Source organism: Thunnus maccoyii, chromosome 8 (assembly GCF_910596095.1).
Source record: "Thunnus maccoyii chromosome 8, fThuMac1.1, whole genome shotgun sequence".
Taxonomy (NCBI): domain Eukaryota; kingdom Metazoa; phylum Chordata; class Actinopteri; order Scombriformes; family Scombridae; genus Thunnus; species Thunnus maccoyii.
The window spans coordinates 23614738-23641817 of record NC_056540.1 but is presented as its reverse complement, the minus strand read 5'-3'; the positions used below and the strand labels follow the sequence as shown (position 1 = coordinate 23641817).

General features: G+C 38.7%; 2 protein-coding genes across 5 annotated transcripts; both read left to right on the top strand.

The window, feature by feature from the left end:
* The first annotated feature begins 562 nt into the window (after positions 1-562).
* gsr (glutathione reductase) lies at positions 563-11933 on the top strand. Of its 3 annotated transcripts, XM_042419754.1 has the most exons (13): positions 563-1350; positions 1761-1932; positions 2988-3014; positions 3127-3215; positions 4524-4593; positions 4796-4943; positions 5111-5165; positions 5244-5343; positions 5469-5723; positions 8480-8591; positions 9540-9671; positions 9860-9993; positions 11275-11933. In XM_042419754.1, exons 1-13 carry the CDS (start codon positions 1301-1303, stop codon positions 11422-11424), a joined length of 1494 nt encoding a protein of 497 aa, XP_042275688.1. In that variant the 5' UTR covers positions 563-1300; the 3' UTR covers positions 11425-11933. The 3 variants fall into 3 exon arrangements, with proteins under 3 accessions (XP_042275688.1, XP_042275687.1, XP_042275689.1); XM_042419753.1 differs by lacking the exon at positions 563-1350 and having other exon boundaries at positions 1455-1932; XM_042419755.1 differs by lacking the exon at positions 563-1350 and having other exon boundaries at positions 1848-1924.
* A 1421-nt stretch (positions 11934-13354) lies between these two features.
* slc30a9 (solute carrier family 30 member 9) lies at positions 13355-25463 on the top strand. Of its 2 annotated transcripts, none has more exons than XM_042419766.1 (19): positions 13355-13456; positions 13876-14025; positions 15194-15379; positions 15529-15543; positions 15662-15709; positions 15893-15992; positions 16256-16348; positions 16492-16574; positions 17108-17166; positions 17719-17786; positions 19545-19703; positions 20037-20172; positions 20269-20308; positions 20401-20472; positions 21114-21221; positions 21557-21722; positions 22229-22358; positions 23581-23694; positions 23872-25463. In XM_042419766.1, the coding sequence occupies exons 2-19, from the start codon at positions 13905-13907 to the stop codon at positions 23914-23916; spliced, it is 1743 nt and encodes a 580-aa protein (XP_042275700.1). In that variant the 5' UTR covers positions 13355-13456; positions 13876-13904; the 3' UTR covers positions 23917-25463. The 2 variants fall into 2 exon arrangements, with proteins under 2 accessions (XP_042275700.1, XP_042275699.1); XM_042419765.1 differs by having other exon boundaries at positions 15526-15543.
* The last annotated feature ends 1617 nt before the right edge of the window (positions 25464-27080 follow it).

Sequence of the window (27080 nt, the reverse complement as noted above, 5' to 3'; positions counted from 1 at the left end):
AGGTAATATACAACCTCATGTTATATGCATGCTGCTGTTTTAAGGCTTTTTTTCTTTTGTGTACTTTTGTGTAATTATATCATTACTTTATTTTTTGTTTCTGAAACTTTCCTAATATCGTTACACAATGTATTTTTAATAATCTCATATTTTTGAAGTTATGTTTGTTTAAACCGTTTATTCTGCTGGTGCACTGTTTTTGGTCTGGGGGACATGGAAGATAATTTTGGTGTATGCGAATACTGAGAAATGACAATAAATAAAGAAATCTTGAATATGCATTTGGAGACTAATGCACACTAAAATAACTAAAAAGCCAAAAAAAGAGTTAATTGAATAAGAACAGTAAAAGATGAATAGTTAAGATAATAAAATATAAATAATACATGATCATAGAAGCAATAAGAATGTCAATCAAATAAAATTATAAAACACTACACAAAATAAATAGATTATAATAAAACTGTAAAATATAAATAAAATCAAATAGAATAAAATAAATAATGATGATTATAGATAAATGAAAAGTATAATAATAAAACCATACAATTATGAACGTAAAGCCAGGCTGACGGATTTAGATATTGTTCTTTATGCTGCTGCGAGAGTGAAGGATTATTTTGAAAGTTGTGACCGGATGTTCATATTTTTATTTTGTTTTTTTCTTGACAGCTGGCGAACTGTGCGTAGCATAGCTGCTATTCTTAAAGAAACACCACGCAAACATCTGACATGTCCTTAGCGATATATTTTCCTAGGACGGCAAAGTTATGACCCGCCCTCCTCTGCCTCTGATTGGCTGACTGTGATATTCTTACCAATCACACTCCTCACGCCTAAACCTAAACAACGAAGACAACGAGTACTAGCCAATCAGAGGCAGAGTAGGGCGGTTCATGTCTTCGCCATCCTAGGAAAACAATGGCGACATTTCCCAATACCGTTGACGTTAAAATCTAAACCTGCCTACAAAAAAAATCACGTAAACACTTTTTGATTGGTTAGTTCCGTTTACCCACGCCCATGACAGACAGCATTATATTTATTAATTTTTAACGCGTCGGTACCCTTTTATCTTTTTAATCGTTGAAGGCAACCGTTTCTTTTACAGACAGATGCGTTATAAATGGGTTTGTATTACTGTGGGTTCACTCAGTGACACAGGAAGTGCTTTAAAGCTTTTATATTTGATGTGACAAAGTCAGGCCTCCACCAGCTGACAGTCACCAGAGAGAGAAAGAGATAAACAACCGCACATGGTGGATACTTCTTATTAAAATGCCCTGAAGCCAACAAAATCATGCTGTTTGTAAAAGTGTGCAGACTACTTCGCACTGTGTCACTGCCAAGGTGAGTAATATGTCAGATACTGGGCAAGGCTGTTACTCTGCTTAATTGTCGTAAAGTTTTCTTTAATTATATGACTTCTATCTAAAATCCCAAATGCTCAGATGCCTTCAGTCTTTCCCAGTTTAATTCTTGTTGCAGAATTTGCTCTGATTTAAAGCTGTTGTTGTAACCCCTGTAGCTCATGTGAGGATCACCATGACTATTGTGACAACTGTTTCTGGGATTTACACACCATTGTTGTAATTCATAATGACACAGCAGTGGCTTTCACTTTGACCCTCCCATTCCCCCGTTTGTCCGACACATACGCCTGCGAGCTTCCTGGTTATGGCAATATTAAACCGGCTAACCCGGACTAGAGCTCCCTGCCTCTTCATCCTCCGAAAGCAGCTTTTCTCGTCTTTTCGCAGACACGGAGTGATACGCCGCAGCATGGCCTCAGACCCGACGGCAGCAGACACAACCCGGTTCGACTTTCTGGTGATCGGCGGCGGGTCTGGAGGTCTAGCCGGCGCTCGGAGGGCGGCGGAGCTCGGCGCAGCGACCGCCGTGATCGAGAGTCACAAACTCGGAGGTACCTGCGTGAGTAAAAAAAAAAACAAAAAAAACAGAAAAACAAAACACTGCCATCCATCCTCTCTGCAACTTTTACACACGCACGTTAGTTACCAGGTTCACTGCGAAGCCTCCGGACTCCTTTTGTGGAAGTTTTTTTTTTTTTGTTGTGTGCAACAAACATGGTGGGTTTGTTTGAAGTTTGAAGCGTCCCAGCTCATAAGCACTCCTCTAGCCATGGGGCATACTAACCCAATTTAAAAGACATCAGAGATACAGTCTTAACATTTCTAGTATTGATGAGGATCCCCTTATTAACTAAAAAAAACAAAAAACAGATGCAGACAATAGAAAGTGTTGAGACAAATGTGGTATTCGGTATGTGCACAAGGGCTGCAATGTGAAGAAGAGGCTTCATAAAGCTATAGTTTATATTATTGCAGGGCTATTATATTTGAAGGCATTATAGTGTATATAGGTGTTCATATTATTGTGTCCACCCATTACAATCACTTTTCTTTAGCCGATCTAAGAGACGGGAAGCTGTTTATTGATATTGCTGCAGATTTGTCTTTCACCACTTTAACCACAGACACTGATTGCATCAAGCCAAGACAGTTTGCCAAACTAATCCAATTTAGTTAAAATAAGGAAATAAACTCTCATAATCTGATTATATTTTTATATATGAACCCTTATGACAAGGAGTTCAACAGAAAACTTTGATAAGAAGTTTATATTAATATTAACATTAATCGACTTTAAGTAGTATCATATCATGATGGTATGGTTTTACTATATTATTGTTGTTGTTGTCCAAATTAATGATTCCAAGAAGAGCATGATTTAAAAACTAACAAAAATAGTTATTGAAGGTTTTCTTTAACATGTTTGAAGAGTTTTGTTTGACATTAAGCAACAAGGAGTTTGCATACATTCATTATATTGTGATATACTGTATGTATATCTTGAACTGCAATGATCTCTCATCTAGGAAGACAAAATAATCATATTTTTTCAGAAAAGAAAGTTTTCTTGCATGCTATTTATATCTTATTTTGCTTTCTTTGCATGTTTCCCAGGTCAATGTCGGCTGTGTCCCAAAGAAGGTACAGTTTTCTTTCCACTCTTGTTGTAATAAGTTTTAACAGCATAATCATTTGTTAATGCGCACAAAAGTTTACTAAATGTCAATTCTTCTTCCTTTATCTCTCTTCACAGGTTATGTGGAATGCAGCGGTTCATGCCGAGTATCTCCATGATCACAGTGACTACGGCTTTGACATTGAAAACGTTCGTTTCAGTTGGGAGTAAGTTATCTCTCGGTGTCTTATTTCACTTTTTTTGTGCAACCTCACTGCGCTCCACTGACACCTGTTATGTGTGTTCCTGAAAAAAAAACAATGTCCCTTTTCACAGAAACAACTTCCTTGTCTGTTAGGTCTCTTTACTGCTTCACTTTAGCCCACATCTCTATCTCTGTGCACAACATGGTTAAGTAAAGGCGATTGTGAAAGATAGAGGGTAGGAAGGAGTGGCCACAGAATGAGGAAATAACAGTCAAGGATACAAAACATTAACCTAAAATAGGGTTTGGCTTTATTCTAAAGTAAACCTGTATGAAATTATCCAACTGTCTACATACTTCTGTATTGTAAGTGTATAATCAGTGTTTTACAATCTAAAGCTATTTTCATGAAACCACATAAAAAATGATGTTATTTCTACTTTTGTTGCAACCTTTGAGGTTGTTGTGTTGGATTGCGTTGTTTGTTTCATGTTTCTGTCATTTTGTACTTTCCAGCAGTAGAATTTACAATCCAATGTCAGTAGATTGATGTGGTTTTCATACTATTTTACTCATAAATAAGATGATAATAATGTGTAAGACGCATTATTAGTGGAATATTAAATAACAGCATAAGGAAATACTCTTATAGTTTCTACTTCATCCAAATAAAGTCATCAGATTTCTGTGAATGATAACAGAAGTATCAGTTGTAACAAGTAAAACAAGTGTTTATGCCAATGTATTGTTTACAAAAGCAGGAAGGGCTTTGCCTGCCTGGATCATATCTGTAACTGAGCCCCAGCAGACAAGAGCAGTCTTGTGAACAGGCAGTTGCATGTTTGAATCCCAGGACCAGGCATGAAATTCTGGGAAATTGAAAATGTGAAACCTGCTTATTCCCTCCAAATGTTTGAATTTGTATAGTGGAGCTGCTGGGAGACACACGGCTGAATGCTTCACTACATGATGGAAGTGTGTAGACAGTTGGACACTGAAGCTTTTTATGTCAAATTTAATTCTGACATCATTGCTAAATGTATTTTTTTACTCCAATAATAGTAGTTTAGGAATTAATGTTCACAAATATGCTCAGATGTAGGCTGAAAATTCAAAAGTACTGTACTGCCGGGGTGAATCTGTGTTTTGGAGCCTTTATTTAAGTGAAGTTTTATGTTCTATTTTTCAATGTTTTGTTTGTTTCTTTTATTCATAGAAGCGTATGAGTGTTAATGCATCCTGTGAACATAGTTGAGAAGCAAGCTTTACTTAAATAAATAAGGGTAAAACAAATATACCTCTTATCTATGATCATATCCTGTATTTGCAGAACTCTCAAGGCCAAAAGGGATGCTTATGTTAGTCACCTAAATCGCGTTTATCGCAACAATCTCGACAAGGTAAGTACAAATCCATAGTACCTTTTTATTATTAATTCAAAGTGTCAGGTTTCATTTACATATCTCACCTCAGGTTGACATCATGTCTGTCAAGTTGGTTCTAAGCATCCTCACGGTTTCAAGAACTATTTAACTTGTTTAACTTGTTTACATTATTTCATATGTAGAAAACTTGTTGCTAATGGCATATGTTCCCTTATAGGCTAAAATCCAAACTATTCTAGGTCATGCCAGGTTTACAAGTGATCCTGAGCCGACTGTGGAGGTCAATGGGAGAAAATACACGGCACCTCACATCCTCATCGCCACCGGAGGGCAGCCTTCTGTCTTGAGTGATACTGAAGTTCCAGGTAGGATATTGAATGATGCTGTACTTAGGTTTTACTTGGAAAAGGCAACCGTCTTTGCGTGGAGCTCTGTTTTACCTTAGTAACTGGTTTTATTATAGTTATCAAAAAAGAGTACTAATACAAAAGGAAACAATCGTGCAAAATATTCTGTTTATCGATCATTTCAGGGGCAGGTCTGGGCATCACCAGCGATGGCTTCTTTGAACTTGAAAGCCTTCCGAAGTAAGTAATCTCTTTAGTGTTTATTGGACATCATGTTGAAAACCATTCCTATAATCAACACTTTTGTTTTCCCGACAGGCGCAGCGTCATTGTGGGTGCTGGTTATATTGCAGTGGAGATGGCAGGCATCCTTTCCACCCTGGGATCCAAAACATCCCTTGTAATTCGACAGGCAGGAGTAAGAAGAAAATACGTAGAACCACAAGGCCTTCTTTAACGATGAAATACATTAACACAGATTTTAAGAAATGTGTAGTAATGAAATACGTGTGTCTCCATGTACTCTCATATTCTTCTCTGTAGGTTTTGAGGAACTTTGACAGCTTCGTAAGCACAAACTGTACCAAAGAACTGCAAAACTCCGGTGTAGATTTGTGGAAGAACTCTCAGGTGAAGTCTGTCAGTAAAACAGACAGAGGTCTGGAGGTGACGCTTGTTACCAAAGATCCAGAGAAGAAAAACGAGGAGGAGAAGATCAGTACGATCCAGGAGGTGGACTGTCTTCTCTGGGCCATCGGCAGACGGCCCAATACTTCTGGACTAAACATCGGCGAGATGGTAACAGTCTGCTGTGCTCTTAAAAGGTCTCTTTATGGTGTTTACTGTAAACTGGATGCTGAAATGTACAAAGGCAACAACAGATCATTCGAAAAAGCTCAGTTTAAAAATAGGCAGATGTTCCTAGACAGATAAAATCATTAAAAACCTTCACTGTGCTCATTGAGGGGTGTTGTTTTGAAGCTGGAAAAAGTTCACAAGACAACACATACATCCATGAAACAGTAAAAAGTAATAGTTCATCTAAGATAGTTGACTCACCTTGCCTGTTTCATTATCCTCAAACATTTAAAAATGTTTGTTTCTTCAACACATATGATTTTGTTTTCTGCTGTGTAAAAACAGCTTTGTGAAAGAAGTACATCCAGTAACACAATATTGGATGAAAAAGGTTTCATAATCAAACACTTTTTAGATAAAAAGAACCCAAAAATAAACCAGACATAGGGTCATCTTAGGTAAAGGATGGAAGATAATCAGGGAACAAGACAGGACAGATATCATGTGACAGCCGTTGTTATGTTGTTTGTATTTAGTGGTGAAGAGTGAAATGTTGGCACCCGTGAAATGCTTGTTAGCTCAGGCTGAACAAGCAAATTAATAGCGGATTAAAAGGGCAGTTAAGTCTGGGTTAGGTAGTAAGCCACAGAGAGAAGAGGGATATCAGGTTGTCTGATGAAGGATAGAGTCACAGTTTTTCAAGTCTGTCTTTAAACAACAGTCAGGAGACCAAATGGACACTGATAGAGGTTTTCCTCGCTGTATTTATTCGTCCTGTTCATACTTGCTATTAAAAGATCCCCTTCAAATGCACTTTCAATGTAAGTGATGGGAGGCCAAAATCCACATTTTTGTGCAAAAATGCATTTAAAAGTTTATCTTAAGCTTATATGAGGCTTCAGCAGTCTGAGTTAGTCACATCAAGTGGATATCTGCCACATTTACAGTCTTTTTAGCATCAAATTCCCTCTTTGTGCTTCCTCAGACAGTGTTTCCCTGTTGAGCTGTGGTGGAAGTATAGTAACAAAAAGAGGGACTTTGGCACTAAAAAGACTGTAACGTTGAAAGATATCTACTCGATTTGACTCATTTAGACGACTGAAGCTTCATATTAGCTTCAGATAAACTTTTAAATATGTTTTTGCACAGAAGGAGGACTGTGGATTTTGTCCCCCATCACTTATATTGTAAGTGCGTCATGAAGGGATCTTCTAATGGTCAGTACGAACAGGAGGAATGATTATGGCACATTAAAATCACTCTACCTAATTAATACCACCTACTCTGATTTATGAAAGAGAATATGACCACAAGGTCCAACATGTCCATTGGCCCGGGACCAGTAGAAGTTTATTCAGGGCAAGTTCATTGACGGGTCAGTGACTGCCAATCAGAGTCATGGGTATACAGTTTAGGACGAGGGGAGGACATTTCTCTTCATCTGATAACGTTAAAAGTAAAGTTAGGCTTTGCTGTCAGCTTCCTGACTCGTTTTGAAAAAGAGAGAGAGCAAGAGAGAGAGAGAGCAAAGCAGTGAATGAGAGAAATAAAACTGTTATTATCTGATTGTTTCACTGCGCTTACATTCTAAAGCACAAATAAATAACCATCAAACTCAACAGATGGTTTACTGCGGAGACAGACGCTCTTAGTTTCTGTTACATTTTCCTTCTCTGCATTTTTCCTTTTTCATTCATTCATATCTGTTCAGCTCCGTGTCTGTGGTGGACAGGTGGCTCACAGAAGCAGACAGAAGGAGCTTAGAGTGAACACACACACACACAAACAAACGCCATTATGTTCTTTCTCTCACTGTTCTTAACAAGTACATTTCTGCAGATCTCTGAGCATCGTCTCAGTTCTGAACACAAGAGTTTATTACTAAAGTCATCAATACTCACTGAAATGTTTTTATCATAAATTCTGGTCTCTTCTCCCTATGTGTTTCATACATTCTGGCTTTACACAAAATATGGAGAAACCTACATTTATACGCCATTCATTGACTGATTTACTGACAATATGTGCCTAATTTTATAATTTGCATAATTGTTTTGTGTAATATATCAACATTACATATCATAACTAACTAAAACTAACTAAAGGAAAACAACCAAATCTATACATTGTATACAATTAATAAATCACCAAAATCATGGAGAAAAAGAGTTATTTCCATATTTTGGCTGCTGGGCCAGTAATATACAAGCGGCCAGTAAAACTCTGATCTACTGGCCAAGTGGCTCATTGGGGAAAAAAAATGCTACGTTGGACACTGGAGTGACCTTTCATAGCAGCACTCAGGGAACCATGAACCTATATTTGGAAAACACAAAACTTAATCACACTTTTCATTGAACACTTGGTTCACTCTGCTCTGTGTATTCTGAGTTATATTAAGAGCCTTTGCTGTAGGATGAGTCATTGTTGTTTCTTGCTATGGACAGAAAACAAAATTTTCCGGCTCAGTTGCTTATTCCTTAATTAACTTTCTGTTATAAATGTACACTGTTTGCAACTCAGCAGCTTGTGTATAATAAGTGAGAGCAGAAACAGTCGTATCATATCTTTCCTCATAACTATTGTGCATCTCATCCCAAAACTTTTATCTGCGGCAACGTTGTTTGTTTTATTTGTATTATGTTGCAAAGCCCATAGACTGTAAACTTCATAGTGGATGAGGGATACTCTTTAGGGCCTCTCTTTGTGATAATGCAGCTAATCTACAATAACCATATAATCTCTGTGTTTGTCAGGGTGTGATTACAGATGACAGGGGTCATATTGTGGTGGATGAGTTCCAAAACACCAGTCGACCAGGGATCTACGCAGTTGGAGATGTTTGTGGCAAAGCTCTTCTCACACCTGGTAGGAAGTGGCACTAATAACCCAAATCATTTTTACTGATATTGCTTAAAAACTATAGTGATGCTTATGTTAGAGCCTGGCTAATGTGGACATTTGAAAGCTGAAGCTGTTTTTTTTTTATTATTGGTTGTGGGTGAAAAATGTGTTTATGGGTGCATTCACAAGAGGCATTTTACATTTAACATAAAATGATATGTCACTGTGTTTGGATAGGTAACAGTGTTCTGTAAAATGTCTTATAGAGGCAGGACTTTCTTGAAATACAATAATCACAACACTGCTATAAATAAACACTGCTAGCAGCCACATATAACTGCACCAAGATTTCCAGAAAATGCCTCTCCCAAGCAAATTCTGGTATGGTTTTGCATGTTTGAAGACAGGCCGGTGATAATTACAGGAAAAACATGTTTTTGTAAACAAAACAATGATATTTGCATTAGCTCTGGTCTGGCATTAAGATAAGAAAACTGTTACAGCCTCTGTCCAATAAATTAGCTACCTTTTAGTGTTTGTGTGCTCTGTTTGCAAGCCATTGGCAGTAATTTGGCAGTTTGAACCTGAACAAACAAAAGACAGCTTTTCAGCTGTGGTTCAGGTCCAACAAGATAAACTGCTGGCGTGTTTGAACCAACCAAAGACAAAGAAAACTTACTGACCAATTTTACCTCTAGATCACATCTAAGAAATCCATTCAAATGAAATCTGTATAGGTTGGTAAATCAAACAGTTACTTGTCTGTTTTAGTGATCTTAAAAGGTGAGCAGTGTGAATTGCTAAATCATTGATACAAGTATTTCCTGCACAATTCTCTCACAGAACAGACATCCAACTCTGTTTTATAGCCACAATAATAAGGCTTTGTGCTTGTTTTCTGGTTTGAGAATGTGAGTAACATTTATTATTATTTAGAGTTGCACTCTGATGATGTGTTGTATGTTGGGGTAGTTGCCATTGCTGCAGGCAGAAAGCTGGCACACAGACTGTTTGAGGGCAAGAAGGATTCCAAGTTGGACTACTCGTCTATTCCCACAGTGGTGTTCAGCCACCCACCCATTGGTACAGTGGGCCTCACAGAAGGTGAGTACGCCTTTACTAGAGATGTCCTCAGGTGAGCAGCGTCCTGAATTGCCTACAAATTCCAATGCTGGGAGCTGCAAATATGTTCTTGTGGTCCAACATCCGCTTTATTACACTTATCTACAGGTATTATTCTCAGTAAATTAACAAGAACTCTTATTCTTAACTTTGGTTCATGTTTGTTACAGAGGAGGCCATCAAATATAAAGGAAAGGAGAATGTGAAGATCTACAAGACCTCTTTCACTCCAATGTATCACGCCATCACTAGCAGGAAGAGTCAGTGCATCATGAAGCTGGTGTGTGTGGGCAAGGAGGAGACGGTAGGAGTCATTTGTTTACCAAATAAACGCTACTTGCTGCAAGAGATTATTATCAAAACTCTACAGAAACCTTTCTGTTTAAAACTTTTCTCACAAATTTATCAGTTTTTCCCTACAACTAGTCATTTTAAATTCAGAATTACAATGCTTTATTGCTTGCATTATTTCTTGAGATACACAGAACTTGGATGCATATCTGTTTGGAAGATAATGAAGATCCCAAAACCTGCTTTGAAACTTTTATGTCATACTGCTGAATTTAAACATAATCAGAAAAGTCCACCCTAAACCATGCTCAACATGAATGTGTAAATGAAAATAACAGCCATCCATTACGTTGCATTTTAATTTTAAATGTCAGGTTTTTGTGCTGTTCCCTTTAGAACTAAAATGCAGCTGCTCCTGTCTAGACTCGCCATTTGGCATCGATACTGTAACCAATACTGAAAGAAATCCATCATAAAAAACACAAAGAGAAGTTTCCCAAGTCTGGAATGTAATTCACCCACTGGATGCCTCACATTTTGAGTATGGGGTGTGACTCTTGTTATCGCTTTTGTTCTTACAGTGTACACCTTTGTTTTCCTCGACCTTTACATGACATATAAGCCACAACATGTTCTCACCAAGTCAGTGCAGATTCTCGGAAGTCATTCTTGGAAATGACGCAGGTTTAGGATTTCAATCACAGGAGAGCATTACATATTGATAAGTAATGTCAGCGTATCTAAGGGTTGAGTAACTTTAAAGGCCCCGAAAGCCTGTTTTCTCAATCAACTTCTTACTATGAGCGATGATTAGTTGTTTAACTTCAGAGATTTTATGTATTTGTCTGTGCTCTTCTCACTGGTTTGGAGTGGGTAAGACTCAGAAAAAGGTGATGTCACATGTTTTTTGTGCACCAATCATAATTCAGAAACATTTAAATTATAGCATGATGATAGTTGTGAGGTTGTTTGCAGCCCACTGTCAATCAAATCTGATCAGATCACACACAAAAAGTCCTGATAAAGTGAAGATGATTTTTGGGTGTTAATCCCTTAATAAAAATAACTAACAGTGTATTTTTCTGAACTTTAACTTTGATTGCTGCACTTTTAGGAATGAATATTTAATGTGAGAGAGAAATAATTAAGATTTGAAACCAAGTTTTCAGGAACTGTAAGATCATTACTGCCTGAAGTAAAGCCATAATAAGTTTGACATTGTCCTTATTTTTGACTCGTGTGCATCAGCTACTGCATTGATTTTTCAAATACTGAATTATCTGTTTTTCCCCAGGTGGTGGGCCTGCACATGCAGGGCCTGGGCTGTGATGAGATGCTGCAGGGCTTCGCCGTGGCCATCAAGATGGGTGCAACCAAATCAGACTTTGACAAGACTATTGCGATTCACCCCACCTCATCTGAGGAGTTCGTCACCATGCGTTAATGCAAACGCAAACGGCCACCTTGCTTCCCTATACGACCAGTAACCCAGACAAGCATACCAGGACAGGGTCACCACACCATACTACTACTCTCGCATCTGCTTGACGACTTGCTTTATAAATCTACCTACATGCTTCCATTTTCTCTCATTTAAGTGACCTTATTTGTGCGCAGTGTTTAATTTTTCTAATTTTTACCTAAACGGACCAAGACCGAGTTCTGGCCTTCTTAAACTGTACTGTTGGTCTTGATTATTGATTGAATATTCTGGATTCCATTTTAATGATTGTGAAATGGAAGTGATGGATCTGCAGGTATTGTTGTCAAGTGATTGCACGGGATGTCAAATGACCTCTCTCCTAGTGTATGTGTTTGATTTGTCAGTCATTTGTAAGATGGATATTACAAACACTGCTGCTCCTTAAGGCACCTATTTACTACCAATGCAAGGTCATAACATATCTACTGTACTGTTATAAAGAATCAATAAACTTGCAGGTTTTTTCATAAGTGTTGTGATTCTTTCCTGCGTGTAACACCCTTCTCTCATGGTGCCCTGCCCTCTCTGTGGGTTGGCCAATGAATGAAGTACTTCTCATATTTGGACAGAGGGAGCTGTATTCCTGAAAGTAACACCATATTTCATCACTGGTAATATTCTCCACCTCAACCATCTACAAAACACCGAAATGCTGCTTACATTTTTATGAATCAGTAAAGCTCCAATATCTAAAGTAAAATTTGGTGACAATGCAAGACTAATGTAGAGTACTTTGATATTGTGGTATTGCCACATTTACTAAAGTAAATGATCTATGAGTAAATGAATACTTCCTGCACAACTGAGTGTGACAAAATAGCCTGATATCGTAAATAACTTAAGATATTAAAATATAAGGTGAGATAATAAAAAACAGTAGCAAAAAGCAGAGGTGGAAGAAGTTTCAGATCCTTTACTTAAATAAAAGTACCAATACAGCAATGTAAAAATACTCCATTACAAGTAAAAGTCCTGCATGAAAAATCCTACTTAAGCATTAGCAGTAAAATGTACTTAAAGTATTAAAGTAAAAGTAGTGGTTTGGTCCCTCTGACTGATATATTATTATATATGACATCATTAGATTATTAATACTGAAGCATCAGTGTTTAAGCAGCATGTTACTGTTGTAGCTGCTGGAGGTGGAGCTAGTTTGAACTCCTTTATATACAGTTATCTAGTTTAGTCCAGTGTTTCCCAACCTAGGGGTCAGGCCCCTCCAAAGGGTCACCAGATAAATCAGAGGGGTCATGAGATGATTAACGGGAGAGGAAAGAAGAAAAGACAAAGTTCTGACACACAAATCTGTTTTCAGTTTTTGGACTTTTCTCTAATCTTTGATTTTTGGTGAAATATTGGATCATTTGAACATTTATTGAAATTAAACCATGTAAGAAGTTTAGAGGGGAAAATCACAACTTGGTGGAGCTGTTAACAACAACATAGACATCTGAAATGTGACCCCAACTACACACTGCTTTTTGTAAGACGTCAAAAGCCAAAAACGTTGGAAACCACTGGTTTCATCTTTAACTATGTGTTTTATTTTAAAAGCTTGTTATATTATCCATTGTGTCAAATCTTGAAAAGTAACTAAAGCTGTGAAATAAATGTAGTGGAGCAGGAAGTGCAATATTTCCCTCAGAAATGTAGTGGAGTGGAAGTATAACATAGCGTGAAAAAGAAATACTTAAGTAAAGAGTAAAAATTATAATTAAATATAGTTCTTGAGTAAATATACTTGGTTAGTTTCCAAAACTGGCAAAAAAGAAGAAAGAAAAAAATGACCTTGCCTTGAGTTTTAATGAATATCGCGATAACAGGTGACATGAAACTTAAATCAAATGCATTCTCGCGAGAACATCAACAGCGTCGCTTCGTGTGTGTCATAGGTCACGTGTGTGTGTTTGGTTTGTAGCAGCGTTACCAACAGTCTTGTCATAGATTCTCAAAATGGAAACAGATTATGCAGAACAACCCTAACCATAGAAAGGTATGACTTTTCTGAATCACCTCATCTAGATGTACTAACTAGTCAGCTGTGGTTGTTTTTGAGTCAATTAAAATGTTATACAGCACTTGTTACTGACGGCGGCTAATAGCTTACGGTACAAGCTAGTTAGGTTAGCTAAGTTTGTGGCTCTATAGCCTCCGGGATCGGTAGCACCGTCAGTGCTATTAGCCGGCCGGCAAAGGCATTAGTTGACTAGCTGAGTGATTATTAATGACAATAATTTAGTTAGGCACCGGTGTCGGCCGTGTGGAACATCTGAGTGTGTTTGCAGCCAAATTAACGCCACTTCTTGGCTTCAGGACTCGGCGTTTAATCTGTCTGAATGGGGTGAAGTTAAGTTGTCAAGCAGGCTGCTAACATTAACAGTGACCGGGGGATTTGTCTGTGACTCCGTACAGCAAGCTCCTGCACGTCAGTACCAGCGAGGATGTTCCCCAGCCTGGCCCACAGACCCTGGCATGTCTTCTGCAGGGTCTCCTTGCAACGCAGGGCGTCCCTGTCCCAGCGGCCCCCGAGGTTCCCCCAGCTGTGTCCCCAGCTGTGCCACGGTGAGGAGGCTCATTTCCGAGCGACCAGATGTTAGCTTCAGCATTTTCTTTCTCTTGAGTACTGGTGTTGATATACTATGCCAGATAACCGAAAAACAATCAAACTCTTGGAAGGGAGGCCTCACAATGTTTCAAGTTTGTCTTAAAACAAGTCAGGTGCCCAAATGAAGATTAAAATAGGTTTTTCTTGCGATAATCACTCCTCCTGTTCATACTGGCCATTCGTTCATCATCTTTTTGTCTTCTCTCTACTATGGTTTTGCATCTTTTGTCCTCTTGTCTTAACTTTATCTTAATTTTGTCTTACTATTGTTATATTGCTTTCTGAGTATTCTGCTTTTGTTCTATCTGTCAAAGCAAGTAAACTCTGTTTTTAAAGGTGCTATGTAAATAAAGTTATTATTATGCACTTACAATATAATGGATGGGGGACAAAATCCACAGTCAAAGTTTATCTGAAGCTAATATGAAGCTTCAGCCGTCCAAATTAGTCAAATCAAGTAGATATCTTTCAACGTTACAGTCTTTTTAGTGCCAAAGTTCCTCTTTTTGTTACTATACTTCCACCGCAGCTCAACAGGGAAACACTGTCTGAGGAAACACAAAGAGGGAATTTGATGCTAAAAAGACTGTAAATGTGGCAGATATCCACTTGATGCGACTAACTCAGACTGCCGAAGCCTCATATAAGCTTCAGATAAACTTTTAAATGCATTTTTGTACAAAATGACTATGTGGACACACTGTGGATTTTGGCCCCAATCACTCACAGTGAAAGCACTTTTGAAGGGGATCTTTTAATAGCCAGTATGAGGAGGAGGAATGATTACAGCGAGGAAAACCTCTTTCAGTGTCCATATGGGTACCTGACTGTTGTTTTAAGACAGACTTGAATTATGAACCCATCCTTTAACACACATTTCTCCTCTGTGTCGGGAGAGGGGGCTCCTCCTCTGACAGTGAGGACAGACTGCTCATTTCGACTTTTATTTTGTTGCATTATCCATCACATCTGTTGTATTCATAATATTTTCATATTTTATATTTGAGTGCATATAATTTAGCCTTTAATTGCATTTGTTTCTTTTACCTTTGTTTTTGTATTTTGATTTATGTCGGGTGGTTACTGTGGCATTTTAATTTCCCTCTATCTCATTTTGTTGCGCAGGTTGGCAAAGTGGAAGCATACATAGCTTGTGGTTCAGCCTTCCAGACTGCCGTGTTGCTTCTCTAGGGCTGGGCAAGGTGCAGTACTACTCTACCTCTGGAGACAGTAAAGATGGTCCCCCAAAATCTGCATCAGGTGATGCTCCTGTGGCAGAAAAGGTGTTGGCCGCTGCTGGAAAAGCTACAGGTAACAGATTTTTATGTTTGCCTGCTGAAGAAGTGGTTCAATTGTTTGTCTGTCTTGCATTTGGCATTTTGTACACAGTTATTACCTGTTTTCCCTTTAATGCTAAAACTGTTTGTTTGTTTTTAATGGCATACCTGGAACAAAAGAAGCAGAGGACAGTTCTGGTAAGTTGAGTTTTTCTCTTTTTTGGGGGGAAAAATTCAAATCTCTCCCATTACGAGTTTTGCTTTTAAGTAACTTTTATCAACTACTAGTATCTAATTGAAACGGCTGCTTTCACAGGTTCGACAGTTAAGGGGCTGACTAAAGCTGAGACAATTCAAGTGAAAGGTAACGGTGAACAACATTTTCACACACATCACATGAAACCGATGTAGTGTAAAGTCTTGATATCTTACTCACAGAATAGTTTTCCTTTGATAGTTAATCAAGAAACGACACCAGTAGGGAATATAGGATTTGAACTGACAATGACAACACTGTGTAATATATTTCCCTCTGCTACATGTTCAGTCCGAGCTGTCCTGAAGAAAAGGGAATATGGATCCAAGTATACTAAGAACAACTTTATTACTGCTGTGAGAGCCATGAATGAGTTCTGCCTCAAACCAAGGTAAGTCATGTGCCTTTAAACATTCTGTGTTTTGTCTAATTTATTTAATATATACAACTACTTGTATGTTTTCAGTGCCAAAGTATTCTGTGCAGCTGGCTCAGTGCTACTGTAGCTGGCAGACCACAACCACAGCACAAATTCCTTTCAGTTAATAAGTAAACATGCTGTTGCGATTAGTTAATATAAGACTGCCTGACATCATTTAACGCAGGTGTTCATACATTTTCCTCTTCGTCTCGCCCCCCTCTCTCTAATCACAGTGATCTGGAACAACTTCGGAAGATCAGAAGACGCAGCCCCCACGACGACACAGAGGCTTTCACTGTGTTTTTGCGGTCAGACGTGGAGGCCAAGTTAGTTTTACATCCCTCTGCTCGACACACAACTTTATACGTCTCCTGTTAAACTGTAGCACAAATCACATCGTTATTTTCATTGTTATGAATGCTGCTCTCTAACTTTTCTCGATCCGTTTACTTCTCTCTGTGAACATTAGAGCTCTGGATGTGTGGGGAAGTCATGAAGCTCTAGCCAGAGAGAGAAAACTCAGGAAAGAGGTGGAGAGAGAGTACCAAGAGAGTAGGTTTTTATTTTTCCTTGTCTGCATATGCATTTTTTGCATATGATTATATATTAATATATTTGATACTATGCTTTAGGTTTCATCTTAATGCACTTTTTTATTTGATTGTACTCAGAACCGAGACAAATTCACATTTTGGAGCTTGCAGAAACTCATTCATAAGCTTACGTGATTGTTTCTTAGCCGATATTAATTTGACACTGACATTTTCTTTATGTCAGTCTCTTGTAGGGCCGCAACTAACGATTATTTTCATTTCATTCATATTCTCTTGATTAATCATTTGGTCTATAAAATATCCAAAAATTGTGAAAAATGTCTCTCAAAGCCCATGGTGATATTATGATCGATGAAGACCGAAGAAAACAGAAAATATAAATATGTATTATATTATATTCATTCAAGAGGCTAGAACCTCTTCTTCTTTAGAAGAATGAAACGATTAATTGACTATCAAAATAGTTGATGATGAATTTCCTGTCGATCAACTAACCGTTGCAGCTTTAATCTCTTGTTTGTTCACCTCCAGATATTTTTCGGAATCAACAGTTGTTGAAAGAATACAAAGACTTTTGGGGAAATACTAAGGTGCGTACGTTTGTTTAATATTTTATCATTGTGTCCAAAATCCTTTTTATCTGTGAAAGAAAAATCAATGTGTTTGGTCTCACCGTGCCCAAATTGCTCTTATAGCATCCAGTGGTGTTTGCGTGACCTTTGTCTCTTTTACTAAGGTCATTGAATCTATATGACAATGTCATTATCTGTTGTCATTCATGCAGTCCCCCCCTCTTTAACTGTACGATGCTGATGTTATTGTACTGCTCTGTACTTCTCTGGTATGTCATGGTATATTCTATACTCCACTGGCTTGTTTTGTCAGAGTCTCGCCTGCATGCTTCATCAGATAACTATATAAGTTCGTTAATGACAACAAGGCAGGAAATTCACACCATGTGTATATTTTGTCTAAGGTCGGTTGCTAAATGACTCAATTTTACCAGAATCAATATGTGATAATCAAATATTAGCAAACCGCAAGCCACTGCTCCGACTGACAGATACTCTTCTTCTTTCTTTATTAACTGCTGCTAATGGCACATTGCAGACAATTCACATCTTTTTCTTTGTTTCATAAAGCCTCGATCAGGCAAGAGGACAACATTTCTGGAAGGGCCAGGAAAGGTGGTCATGGTCGCTATTTGCATGTGAGTTTTCATACTCTCGCCAGTCTCCCTTCTTGCTGCTGAATGCTTTTTGGTTTTGCTTTGAAATCTTTTTTTTTTTTAAATGACTTTACTGAGCTGTAGCACACACGATAGGAGGTATTGGAACTATCAGTCTGTCCTCAGCAGGGTTACTACATACAGTATGCAGGAAAATTATGAATGCAACTTTTTAGATCTTGAAAAGCTTGAAAGCAGGACCAAAATCTTGATTGGATAAAGTTTGTTGCCGTAACACATACTAACCGTTTGTTATAAAGAAATATTTTGCACCGTAGAATTTTGACTCGTTACTGCTAGCATGCGTCATATCGACACCGACTAGTAAATTTGAATAGCATGGGAACCTTGTTCTCACATGAGCTCCAGTGGCCTATTTGATTAGGATGATTGTGTTAGAGGACATGTGCAGTCACATGAACAGCAAACTGTTTCTTTCAGACACACGAGACTCAATTACTTAAGTGAATATTGCAGGAGAGGTCCGGTCTGGGTGTAAATCTGAGTGTGATTCAGAAGGATCATAACATAAAAGATGGAAGATTTTTGCACTGAACAGAAAATAGTTTGTCTGCTACAGCATACATATCTGCTCTGAAAATCATGTGTCCTGTGTTCTCCATGAGAAAAAAGAAAGCCAAAGGGATAAAATGTAGATTCAATATTTTTTGGTTTCATGATGGCGCCCCCTACTCTTCTATTAATTTGATAGACTTGCTCTTGTGTTTGCTACCCAACGCAAGCGCCACAGACTCTGAACAACAGCTCACATCAGCTTTACTGCTGCAGTCTCCTCCTTATCTAACTTGTGCCTCGTGTCCAAATAAACAATCACTGGGAAAAGTGCAGGCTAGATAGCTAATTAGCTGCTCAGCTGCAAAATATTAAACATGTCATGTATCTATAAACGTCACCAGTCTGGTTAGATGCTGGTCTGGTCCGCTACCACTGCTAACAGCACACCGTCTGCTCATGACATGTACAGTACTGTGCAAAGATTTTAGACACTAAAAGTACAGTGAGGATGCTTTCATCAGTTAACTTCATACAAAGTTCAGTAAACAGAAGAACCCTAAATTTAATCAATATTTGATGTTAGTAGCTTTGCCTTTAAAACAGCAGCAGTTCTCCTTGGTACGGTTTTTCAAGGTACTTGGCAGGTCGGTTGTTCCTGCATCTTGGAGAACTTCCCGTAGTTCTTAGGTGGATTTAAGTGTCTCAGTTGATTCTGTCTCTTCATGTAATCCCAGACTGACTCGATGATGTTGAGATCAGGGCTCTGTGGGGGCCAAACCGTCTGTTGCAGGACTCTTTGTTCTCCTAAAATTTTTGCACAGTACTGTAGCTAAAGCGCAAGTTTGTTTACTTTGTCTCTTGTTCCTTACAGTGAAACACTGGCACTCTGGCAGCCCGCCAGATGCCCCAAAGACCCTTTTCTAACTTTATAATAATAAAAAAAAAAACAGTTTTAACTGCAAAAAGGGTTGATCAGATGTTATTTCAGTTGAACTTTTAAGTAACAAAAAATGGGATTAATTGTATGTTGTTAATTCAGTTGGCTTCAAACTATGGGAAACTTAAACATCCAGCCAAATTTGCTTTTGACGTCCAGCACCAGCAACCTGATAAATCTGTAAACCACCTCAATCAGAGCTACTGTTAATCATTAAATAATCTTTCCAAGATAAATTGTTACATTACCCTGTGACTGTTTCATCCACTGGTTTTCTTTGTCTGCAGCAATGGGCTGAATTTCTTTTTCAAGCTCCTGGCTTGGGTCTACACTGGATCAGCTAGCATGTTCTCCGAGGCCATCCACTCTCTGGCCGACACCTGCAATCAGGCCCTGCTTGCTCTGGGAATCAGCCAGTCAGTCCGCAACCCCGACCCCGGGCACCCGTAAGCACCACGCTATAATACACCAAGAAAGATGATGAGAGGAAGTTGAGTCTTCCCCAAAGAGTCTTAGTCCATTGCAGCACCAAAGAGTAGAAGTAAAGAGTAAAAATAGATTTATAGAAATGAATATGCAACATTGAATGTTGCCACAACACCATGACAAGACAAAAACATCAGGCAGAAGATACAGATCTACAACTTTGCTGATGTAACTTCTAATCATGTGCAAACGGTATATGTGAGAGAATCAGGGTGTACAAGTGTGTGTGTATAATTTAGTAAACAATGTTTGCCTAAATAGCAGCTTTAATGAAGACCTTCTGTCTTTTTCAGGTATGGCTTCTCCAACATGCGCTACATCGCCTCCCTCATCAGCGGCGTGGGCATTTTTATGATGGGAGCAGGCCTGTCCTGGTACCATGGCATTATGGGTTTGCTGCACCCAGAGCCCATTGAATCTTTGTTATGGGTGAGTGTCTGTATTTAACTCTTACTTGTTATACAAGACATAAAAAATGATAATAATGATCCATCAACTAGCTTGTTATACAATTCTCTGTTACAGGCCTACTGTATTTTGGCAGGTTCTCTGGTATCTGAAGGAGGTCGGTTACAATATCGAAATAATGCATATTGGATGACATTTTGACGTTGTGCAATTTGTACTTAAACATCTATTTCTGTTTTCTTTTCTCAGCCACATTACTTGTAGCTGTCAATGAGATAAAGAAGAGTGCCCAGCTGCAAGGAGTCTCTTTTTATGAGTACGGTATGTACAACAGAAATATTTTAGTCTATGTTTTTGTGTAGTGTTTTGGAATCAATATCCCCTCCTGACATTACAACGCACCGGTAGTGATCAGCAATTTACTCACACTGTACTGCTGTTCTCCAAGCCAACAACATACCTTGTTTACTGACTATTTCCTACCCTTAAATAGCCACTGAGGGGCTGCTGCTGTATGATCTGTAGTGATGCGTGTTTCCAGTAAATGTCCACATTTATTATACAGTCCTTCACAGCTTATCAATGCTGTTCCAGGATTGTCCACTATGTATAAACACAAAATAATTAGGCAAAATAAACTGGTTGTAAAGTGGTGTAAACATGAATAACAAATTCAACTCTTAGAGAGAGAAGTGTTTCAGTGTGTGTGTTTAGATCTGGGCAGACGTGAGGTCGGGCTTGAATACACAGACCATCAGTTTAATATGGATGAAATTCACCTCTGGAGTTAAATGAAAACCAGCTGTTTTCTGTCACTGTGGACAGACAGTTTCATTCAGATGAAGTTGATTTGCACGTTGTGAAGGAAAGAAGACACATTTCTGACAACAAATGTAAATGTTTTCTGGTCAAATCCCAAATTTGTGTAACGTGGGTACAAACTGCTTGTTTTACGCGTGCAGTGATGCAGAGTCGAGACCCCAGCACTAATGTCGTACTGCTGGAGGATGCTGCTGCTGTACTTGGAGTAATTATGGCTGCCAGCTGCATGGGGCTTACCTCACTGACAGGTAAGCAAAAATACAGACACTCATCACTGAAAAACAAGACTACTGATGTGTCCCAGTGCCTGTACTACATACTAATGGTGTATCCATCAGTCTGTAGTTACATTAGCACTTGTTCCAAGTCATGGAGTTATAAAGTTCAGATTTTTATTGCTTCATTATGTGATCTTCTTCATCTCTACTATGATTTATTATTCTTCTGTTCGTATGCCAAATGACAAATTGATAAGCAACTGCCTGTCTTGTAAACTTTGGCAATGAGCCAAATGTAAAACTATCCTTTTTATATTTTTAAAATTTCAGTTTCTTTTCTTCTGTCCGTCTCTGTGTTGTCCCAGGTAACCCGTACTATGACAGCCTGGGCTCCCTGGGCGTGGGCACGTTGCTGGGCACCGTCTCAGCCTTCCTCATTTACACAAACACAGAGGCCCTGCTGGGACGCTCTATACAGGCCGAACGTGTTCAGAAGCTCACAGAGTTCCTGGAGAGCGACCCTGCTGTAAGGTCAGCGAACGCACAGACACGCACGTTCACAAGCGTACGCCTACGTGGCCGTTAAAACGTGAACCAGGTCTCGATGTGAGGTCTGTAATCATTCACGTTAAGCCAAATAATCAGAATCCACCACCGAGTGAGCAAGACCATGTGGTCTGACAGAAACTTTATGGGTTCACTAATGTTAATGGACAACTTTCAGGCTTATAAATAGACCATGTGGTATTTATTGGTCTTTACATGAACCTTTCTTTATGGCCAGCTGTACACAGAGCAAAGTATTGTGAAAACATGGAAGTGTGAGTAAGAAACCCTGCTTTAATAAACTAAAATTGTAGGTATTGTAACCTCTTTCATTGTACATTTTATTCTTCACAAGTTTTATCAACACAAACTTCTGTCATTCTTAACTTTTTTTTAGCAGAAATCAACTGTCTCTATAAGTTAAAGTTGGATAATTTTTCTACCTGCCTGTCCTGGAGATTCCCTGATATGCTTTGTTTTATTCTGTGCAGGGCCATCCATGACGTGAAGGCCACTGATTTGGGTCTGAGTAAAGTGCGCTTCAAGGCTGAAGTTGACTTCGATGGTCGAGTGGTGACACGGTCTTATCTGGAAAAACAAGACATTGACCAAATTCTCAATGTAAGTTTTTTTCTTCTACTTTGGTATAAATATTTTATACACCGTCAAAAACAGCACTTTTCTTTATCTCTTTAATATTACCACGTGATTTAAATATTACATCTGTACTATTTACTGTGATGTACGGCAGCCAATAAATATCTTTTTATAAGGATTTGAACTACATTATGAATCTTTCTGACAGCTTTTTTTGCTGTCAACTCATTGCTAAAGACATGAACAATAATGCCAAACCAAAGTCAGTGTCATTAAAGGATAATTACAGTTTTTATTTTTCTTGTTTATGTCATCATGACAGTTGTATGTTGAGAGTGAACAAAATGTCATAATTTACCTATAAATATTACTTTTGACCAGTGCACAAGGAAACTTCATCTTTTCAACACAACAGTACTCACTGTAGTTAACACAGTATCTTGTAATAACTTAAACTGACTGTTATCGTCTCATTTTAGGTATAGTAATTATTTAAAGGGTTGGTTCACAATTTTTTAAGTCTTAAAACAATAATTAGGTGCCTGTATGAAGATTGAAACAGGTTTTGCTTGCTGTAATTATTCCTCTTGTTTATAATGGACATTTAAAGATCCCTTCCTAATGTGAGTGATGGGGGACAAAATCCACAGTCCTTATTTTAGAACATATTCCAGCTCAACAAGGAAACACTGTCCATGGAAACAAAAAGAGGAACTTATTACTAAAAAGACTTTATTTGACTAACTCTGACTCATATCATCTTCAGATAAACTCATGAATCCATTTTTGTGCAAAACAAGGACTGTGGATTTTGTCCCCCATCACTTACATTCAGAGAGAATTAGGAAGTGATCTTCTGCTGGTCAGTATGAACAGCAGGAATGATTACATCAAGTAAAACCTGTTTCAATGTTCATATGGACACCTGACTTTTGTTTTAAGACAGACTTGAAAAATTTTGAACCTATCCTTAAAGTAACGCACAGGCATGTTTTGTTGAAATCTATGGTACTCTTAAGAGCAGCCACATTTAAAACATTCATGGATTTTTGTGTAATGCATCATCATTATCATCATTACATCACTTTTTTCCAATCGAGGCCTGCTCACTTCAAACCAATAACCACATTAAAAAAACACAAATACAGAAATCTCTCATGTGAAATAACCTGAACTGTTGCATCCAGATGGCTGAGATATATTTTTTTACTGATAAAGCTCTGTGTGTGCTCTCTTGTCTCTGCAGGACATTCAGCAGGTGAAGACCCCCGAGGAGCTGGAGAACTTTATGCTGAAACATGGAGAGAACATCATTGACACCCTGGGGGCTGAGGTGGACCGCTTGGAGAAAGAACTCAAGGTATTAAAACATCAAAATAGATCCTTTCTACTTTCTAGTCGTCCAGCTGTGACCACACTACAGCTGAAACTGTCTTTTTTAGTACTTCAGTATGTTTTTCTTGTGTTTATTTATCATAAAGAATTTTATAAGCAGGGATTTGTATTTCAACCCTGTTGTTTTTTTTTTCTGCCACAGCAACGTAACCCAGAGGTTCGTCACGTGGACTTGGAGATACTATAATACGTGCTGGGTCTCTGCTGAAGGAAACACCCGGCTGTAACAAGTCTACAAGAAGAAAAGGTGAAAAGATGGCCAAGCCTGCCTCCGCTATCTGCCTCCCATTCTGACCACCACAAAACAAACCTCCGTCTCTACCCGAGTCATCAAGTCTTATTGTAGAATAGCCCAAATCCATATACAAGGACAATGTTGGGGCAATATTTGTGCTTTGTTTGAGTTGCTTGAACTTCGTCGTGAATTAGTGGTACCGAGACTTCACACTTTAATGTGAGTTTCTGGTAAAAAAAGACTGTCATTAATCCTTGAATTTCAAGTTGAATCCTGTTGCAGTTCAAACACAGGTATGACAGTTTAGTCTGGTTTTTGGCTTGTATTCATTCCTCCATGTGTTTGGGTTTGGTTGAAATTATGACTCTTTCAAAAAATCAAGAACAGGACCAGTATCAGTTAACAGACTTGTACTTAACTTTAATGTTATGCTTGAACCACAGTGATAGTGTTTCCTTCATTAGTACAAAGGAAACCTGAGAACTACATATTCAAACAAGACTTATTTAATTGCTAGAAAATATATTCGTTTTTCTTTCTTTTAATGTAAAAACTGAGGAACTGAAGATGGTACAACGCCGCTAAAGAAGACAGAATTTGTGATGAATAGATTTTTATTGAGAATATTGGAAAAATACGCAAAAATATGTTAAGACTTTTCATTTGATTTATAAGATAGAGTGAACTTATGTTGAAGAGAGTAGTACTTAATGAGCATCAGCTTATGCAAAAGCATATTAGAAAACAGGTTGTTACAACATTAACAAATGTATTAATTAACCATTTATTAGGAATGTTAATCTTTACAGAAGGTTAAATGATAAAACACCGTTCCAAGCCAAGACATGACATTGTAGGCAGTGGCATCTCTCTCTTTGCCGGCTCCAAAATTTCTTTTTACTCTCAAATTTTAGGTTTAGTAACTTAATCTCGTGAGGTTGGCAGCTGACTGCCAACAGATGACTGATTGTACTGTTCCAAAGATGAAACACTGGGGAGGGATGAAAATGTCCTCGCCCCTTTTCCCACCCAGTGTGAATAAGTTCTCCGTGATGACACAGTGCGTCAGACGAATGGACGAGCTCTGTATCGTTCAGGTTTCATCTAGTGTTAATGGCCGTAAACATGGAAATGTCGTTGTTTTAATAACTCAAAATGTAACCCCGTGTACAGTATGTGTACCAATTATCAAGATCTCCTACTATAAAACATACATCGACTGTGTTTTTACTTTGAACTCTGTATTTACTGTCACAGCACACAGTTACAGCTGCAGCATGGGACACACCTGCTCACTAACCAAGTTAACCTTCTTATTCTGCTTCAGGAGGTGGGTGGGCCAGATTAATTTCATCTGTGTTGGGAGGGTGAATATATATATTTTTGAAGGTGTTAATAGTGTAATATTTCCCTTTGGTTATTATGATGTTGCCACTGCTGAAGGAGTTGGAATAAATTTGAAATAATTTATTAAATTATTTTGCTTTCCTTTTCTGTCATGGATGTGGATTTCTTTCCTTTGTTCATGCTATGTGACAGCACTGCTTTATATATATGTATATTATATATGCTTTATATCATACACAGTATATACTAAGTGATTACATTAATATGGAAGACATTATTGGCTGGTCTCATCACCTTCATAACATGTTAAAGTATTTTGAAATACCTTTACGCACATTACGCACATAAACGCATCTGAACAGTGAAGAGGTGAATTTTCCAGCCTTGGTGTCGGAGAGGAGGCCTGTTCCCTGTTTAAAGCTCAGATGGTTGACTGGAATGTAAACCCAAGTCCATTAGATGGTGCAGTTGTAGGGATGAGAGAGAGAAGGAAAGGAGGGAGGGGGGGGGGCACTAGCCTGTGCGCTGACGTCAATAAAAACAGTCATTTCCAACCAGTCTGCGCATTGACCGACCATTCAAAACATTACGCACAGCATCGCGGCTGGACCACACTAGACTACTCGACTGAAATAATTTTTCGCCAAGCCCGGAGAGCGGGGAGAAAATGCGGACAAACTCCATTGCAGGTTTTTGACCATTGAATGTTGTCTTCACATTTTGGGTGTTGCGCGCATATCAGTGTCATGTCTCGTCATGCCATTCCCAAGTCAGTTGTGCCAGTGCCACTGCCCATCTTGTTTCCTTTCATGTCTCCCCTCCTCAGGTAAAGGTTCGCTTGTGTGCACGTTGATTAAAAAAAAAAAAAAAAAAAAAAACAACAACCAGATCATCTGTCTGATTTGGCTTTTTATTATAAAGAAAACATGCGTCGAGGCGCGCCTGTCACGTCTGGAGATCAACCAAACACATCTTCAATCCTTCCGCAGCCTTCTGCACATCACATCGTTGTTTTCACGATCATTAATCGGTTTATTGTTAGAGCGACTTTAAGAAATGTGGCGTTTTTTGTTGTATTTTTCGATGCATCCTTTTTTTTTCCTCCAATATTTTCGTCTCCAGGAGCCCACAGATGGGGGCGCAGTAAACCTGCACAGTTGGGCTCTCAGATTTTCATGCAACCTCCCCTCCATCATCACAAGCCTGTGGTTGCAAAACCCCCAAACCCCATTACTCTTCGTTGTGCTATTGAATTGAAGAAAGGAGATTCTGTGCAGCAATTTAATCACCTCCCATTGCCCATACATGACCTAACCTCATCAACCTTTTTTGCGTTTATACGCCTCGTGTGTGTCTGTGTGTGTGTGTGTGTGTGTGTGTGTGTTGGTGTGTGTTGGTGTGTTTGTGTATGTGTGTGTGTCTCCCCCCGTCCCCCGCCCTCCCTCCCTCCCTACAATAATAATCGATTTGGTTGCTGTTTCAATAGGTGCAGGGACATCTAGAACAATCCAGGTAGTGTACGATGGCAGGAGAAGTCTTCATAGCGGATGAGCATCATCACCATCATCATCATCATCATCGTTACCGTGCTCTACGCTTTTAGCCTCTTTACAGTGCTGCCTTGTCTAATCATGTTCAAGCAGCATTGTACAGGGCTATGACAGCATAGAGAGCTGTGCTGCTGCTGCTGCTGCTCTGCTGTGCCGCTGCGTTTCCCTGACCCCTTGGATGGCAGCCAAATGACATCATCCGTTAAAAACACAAAACGG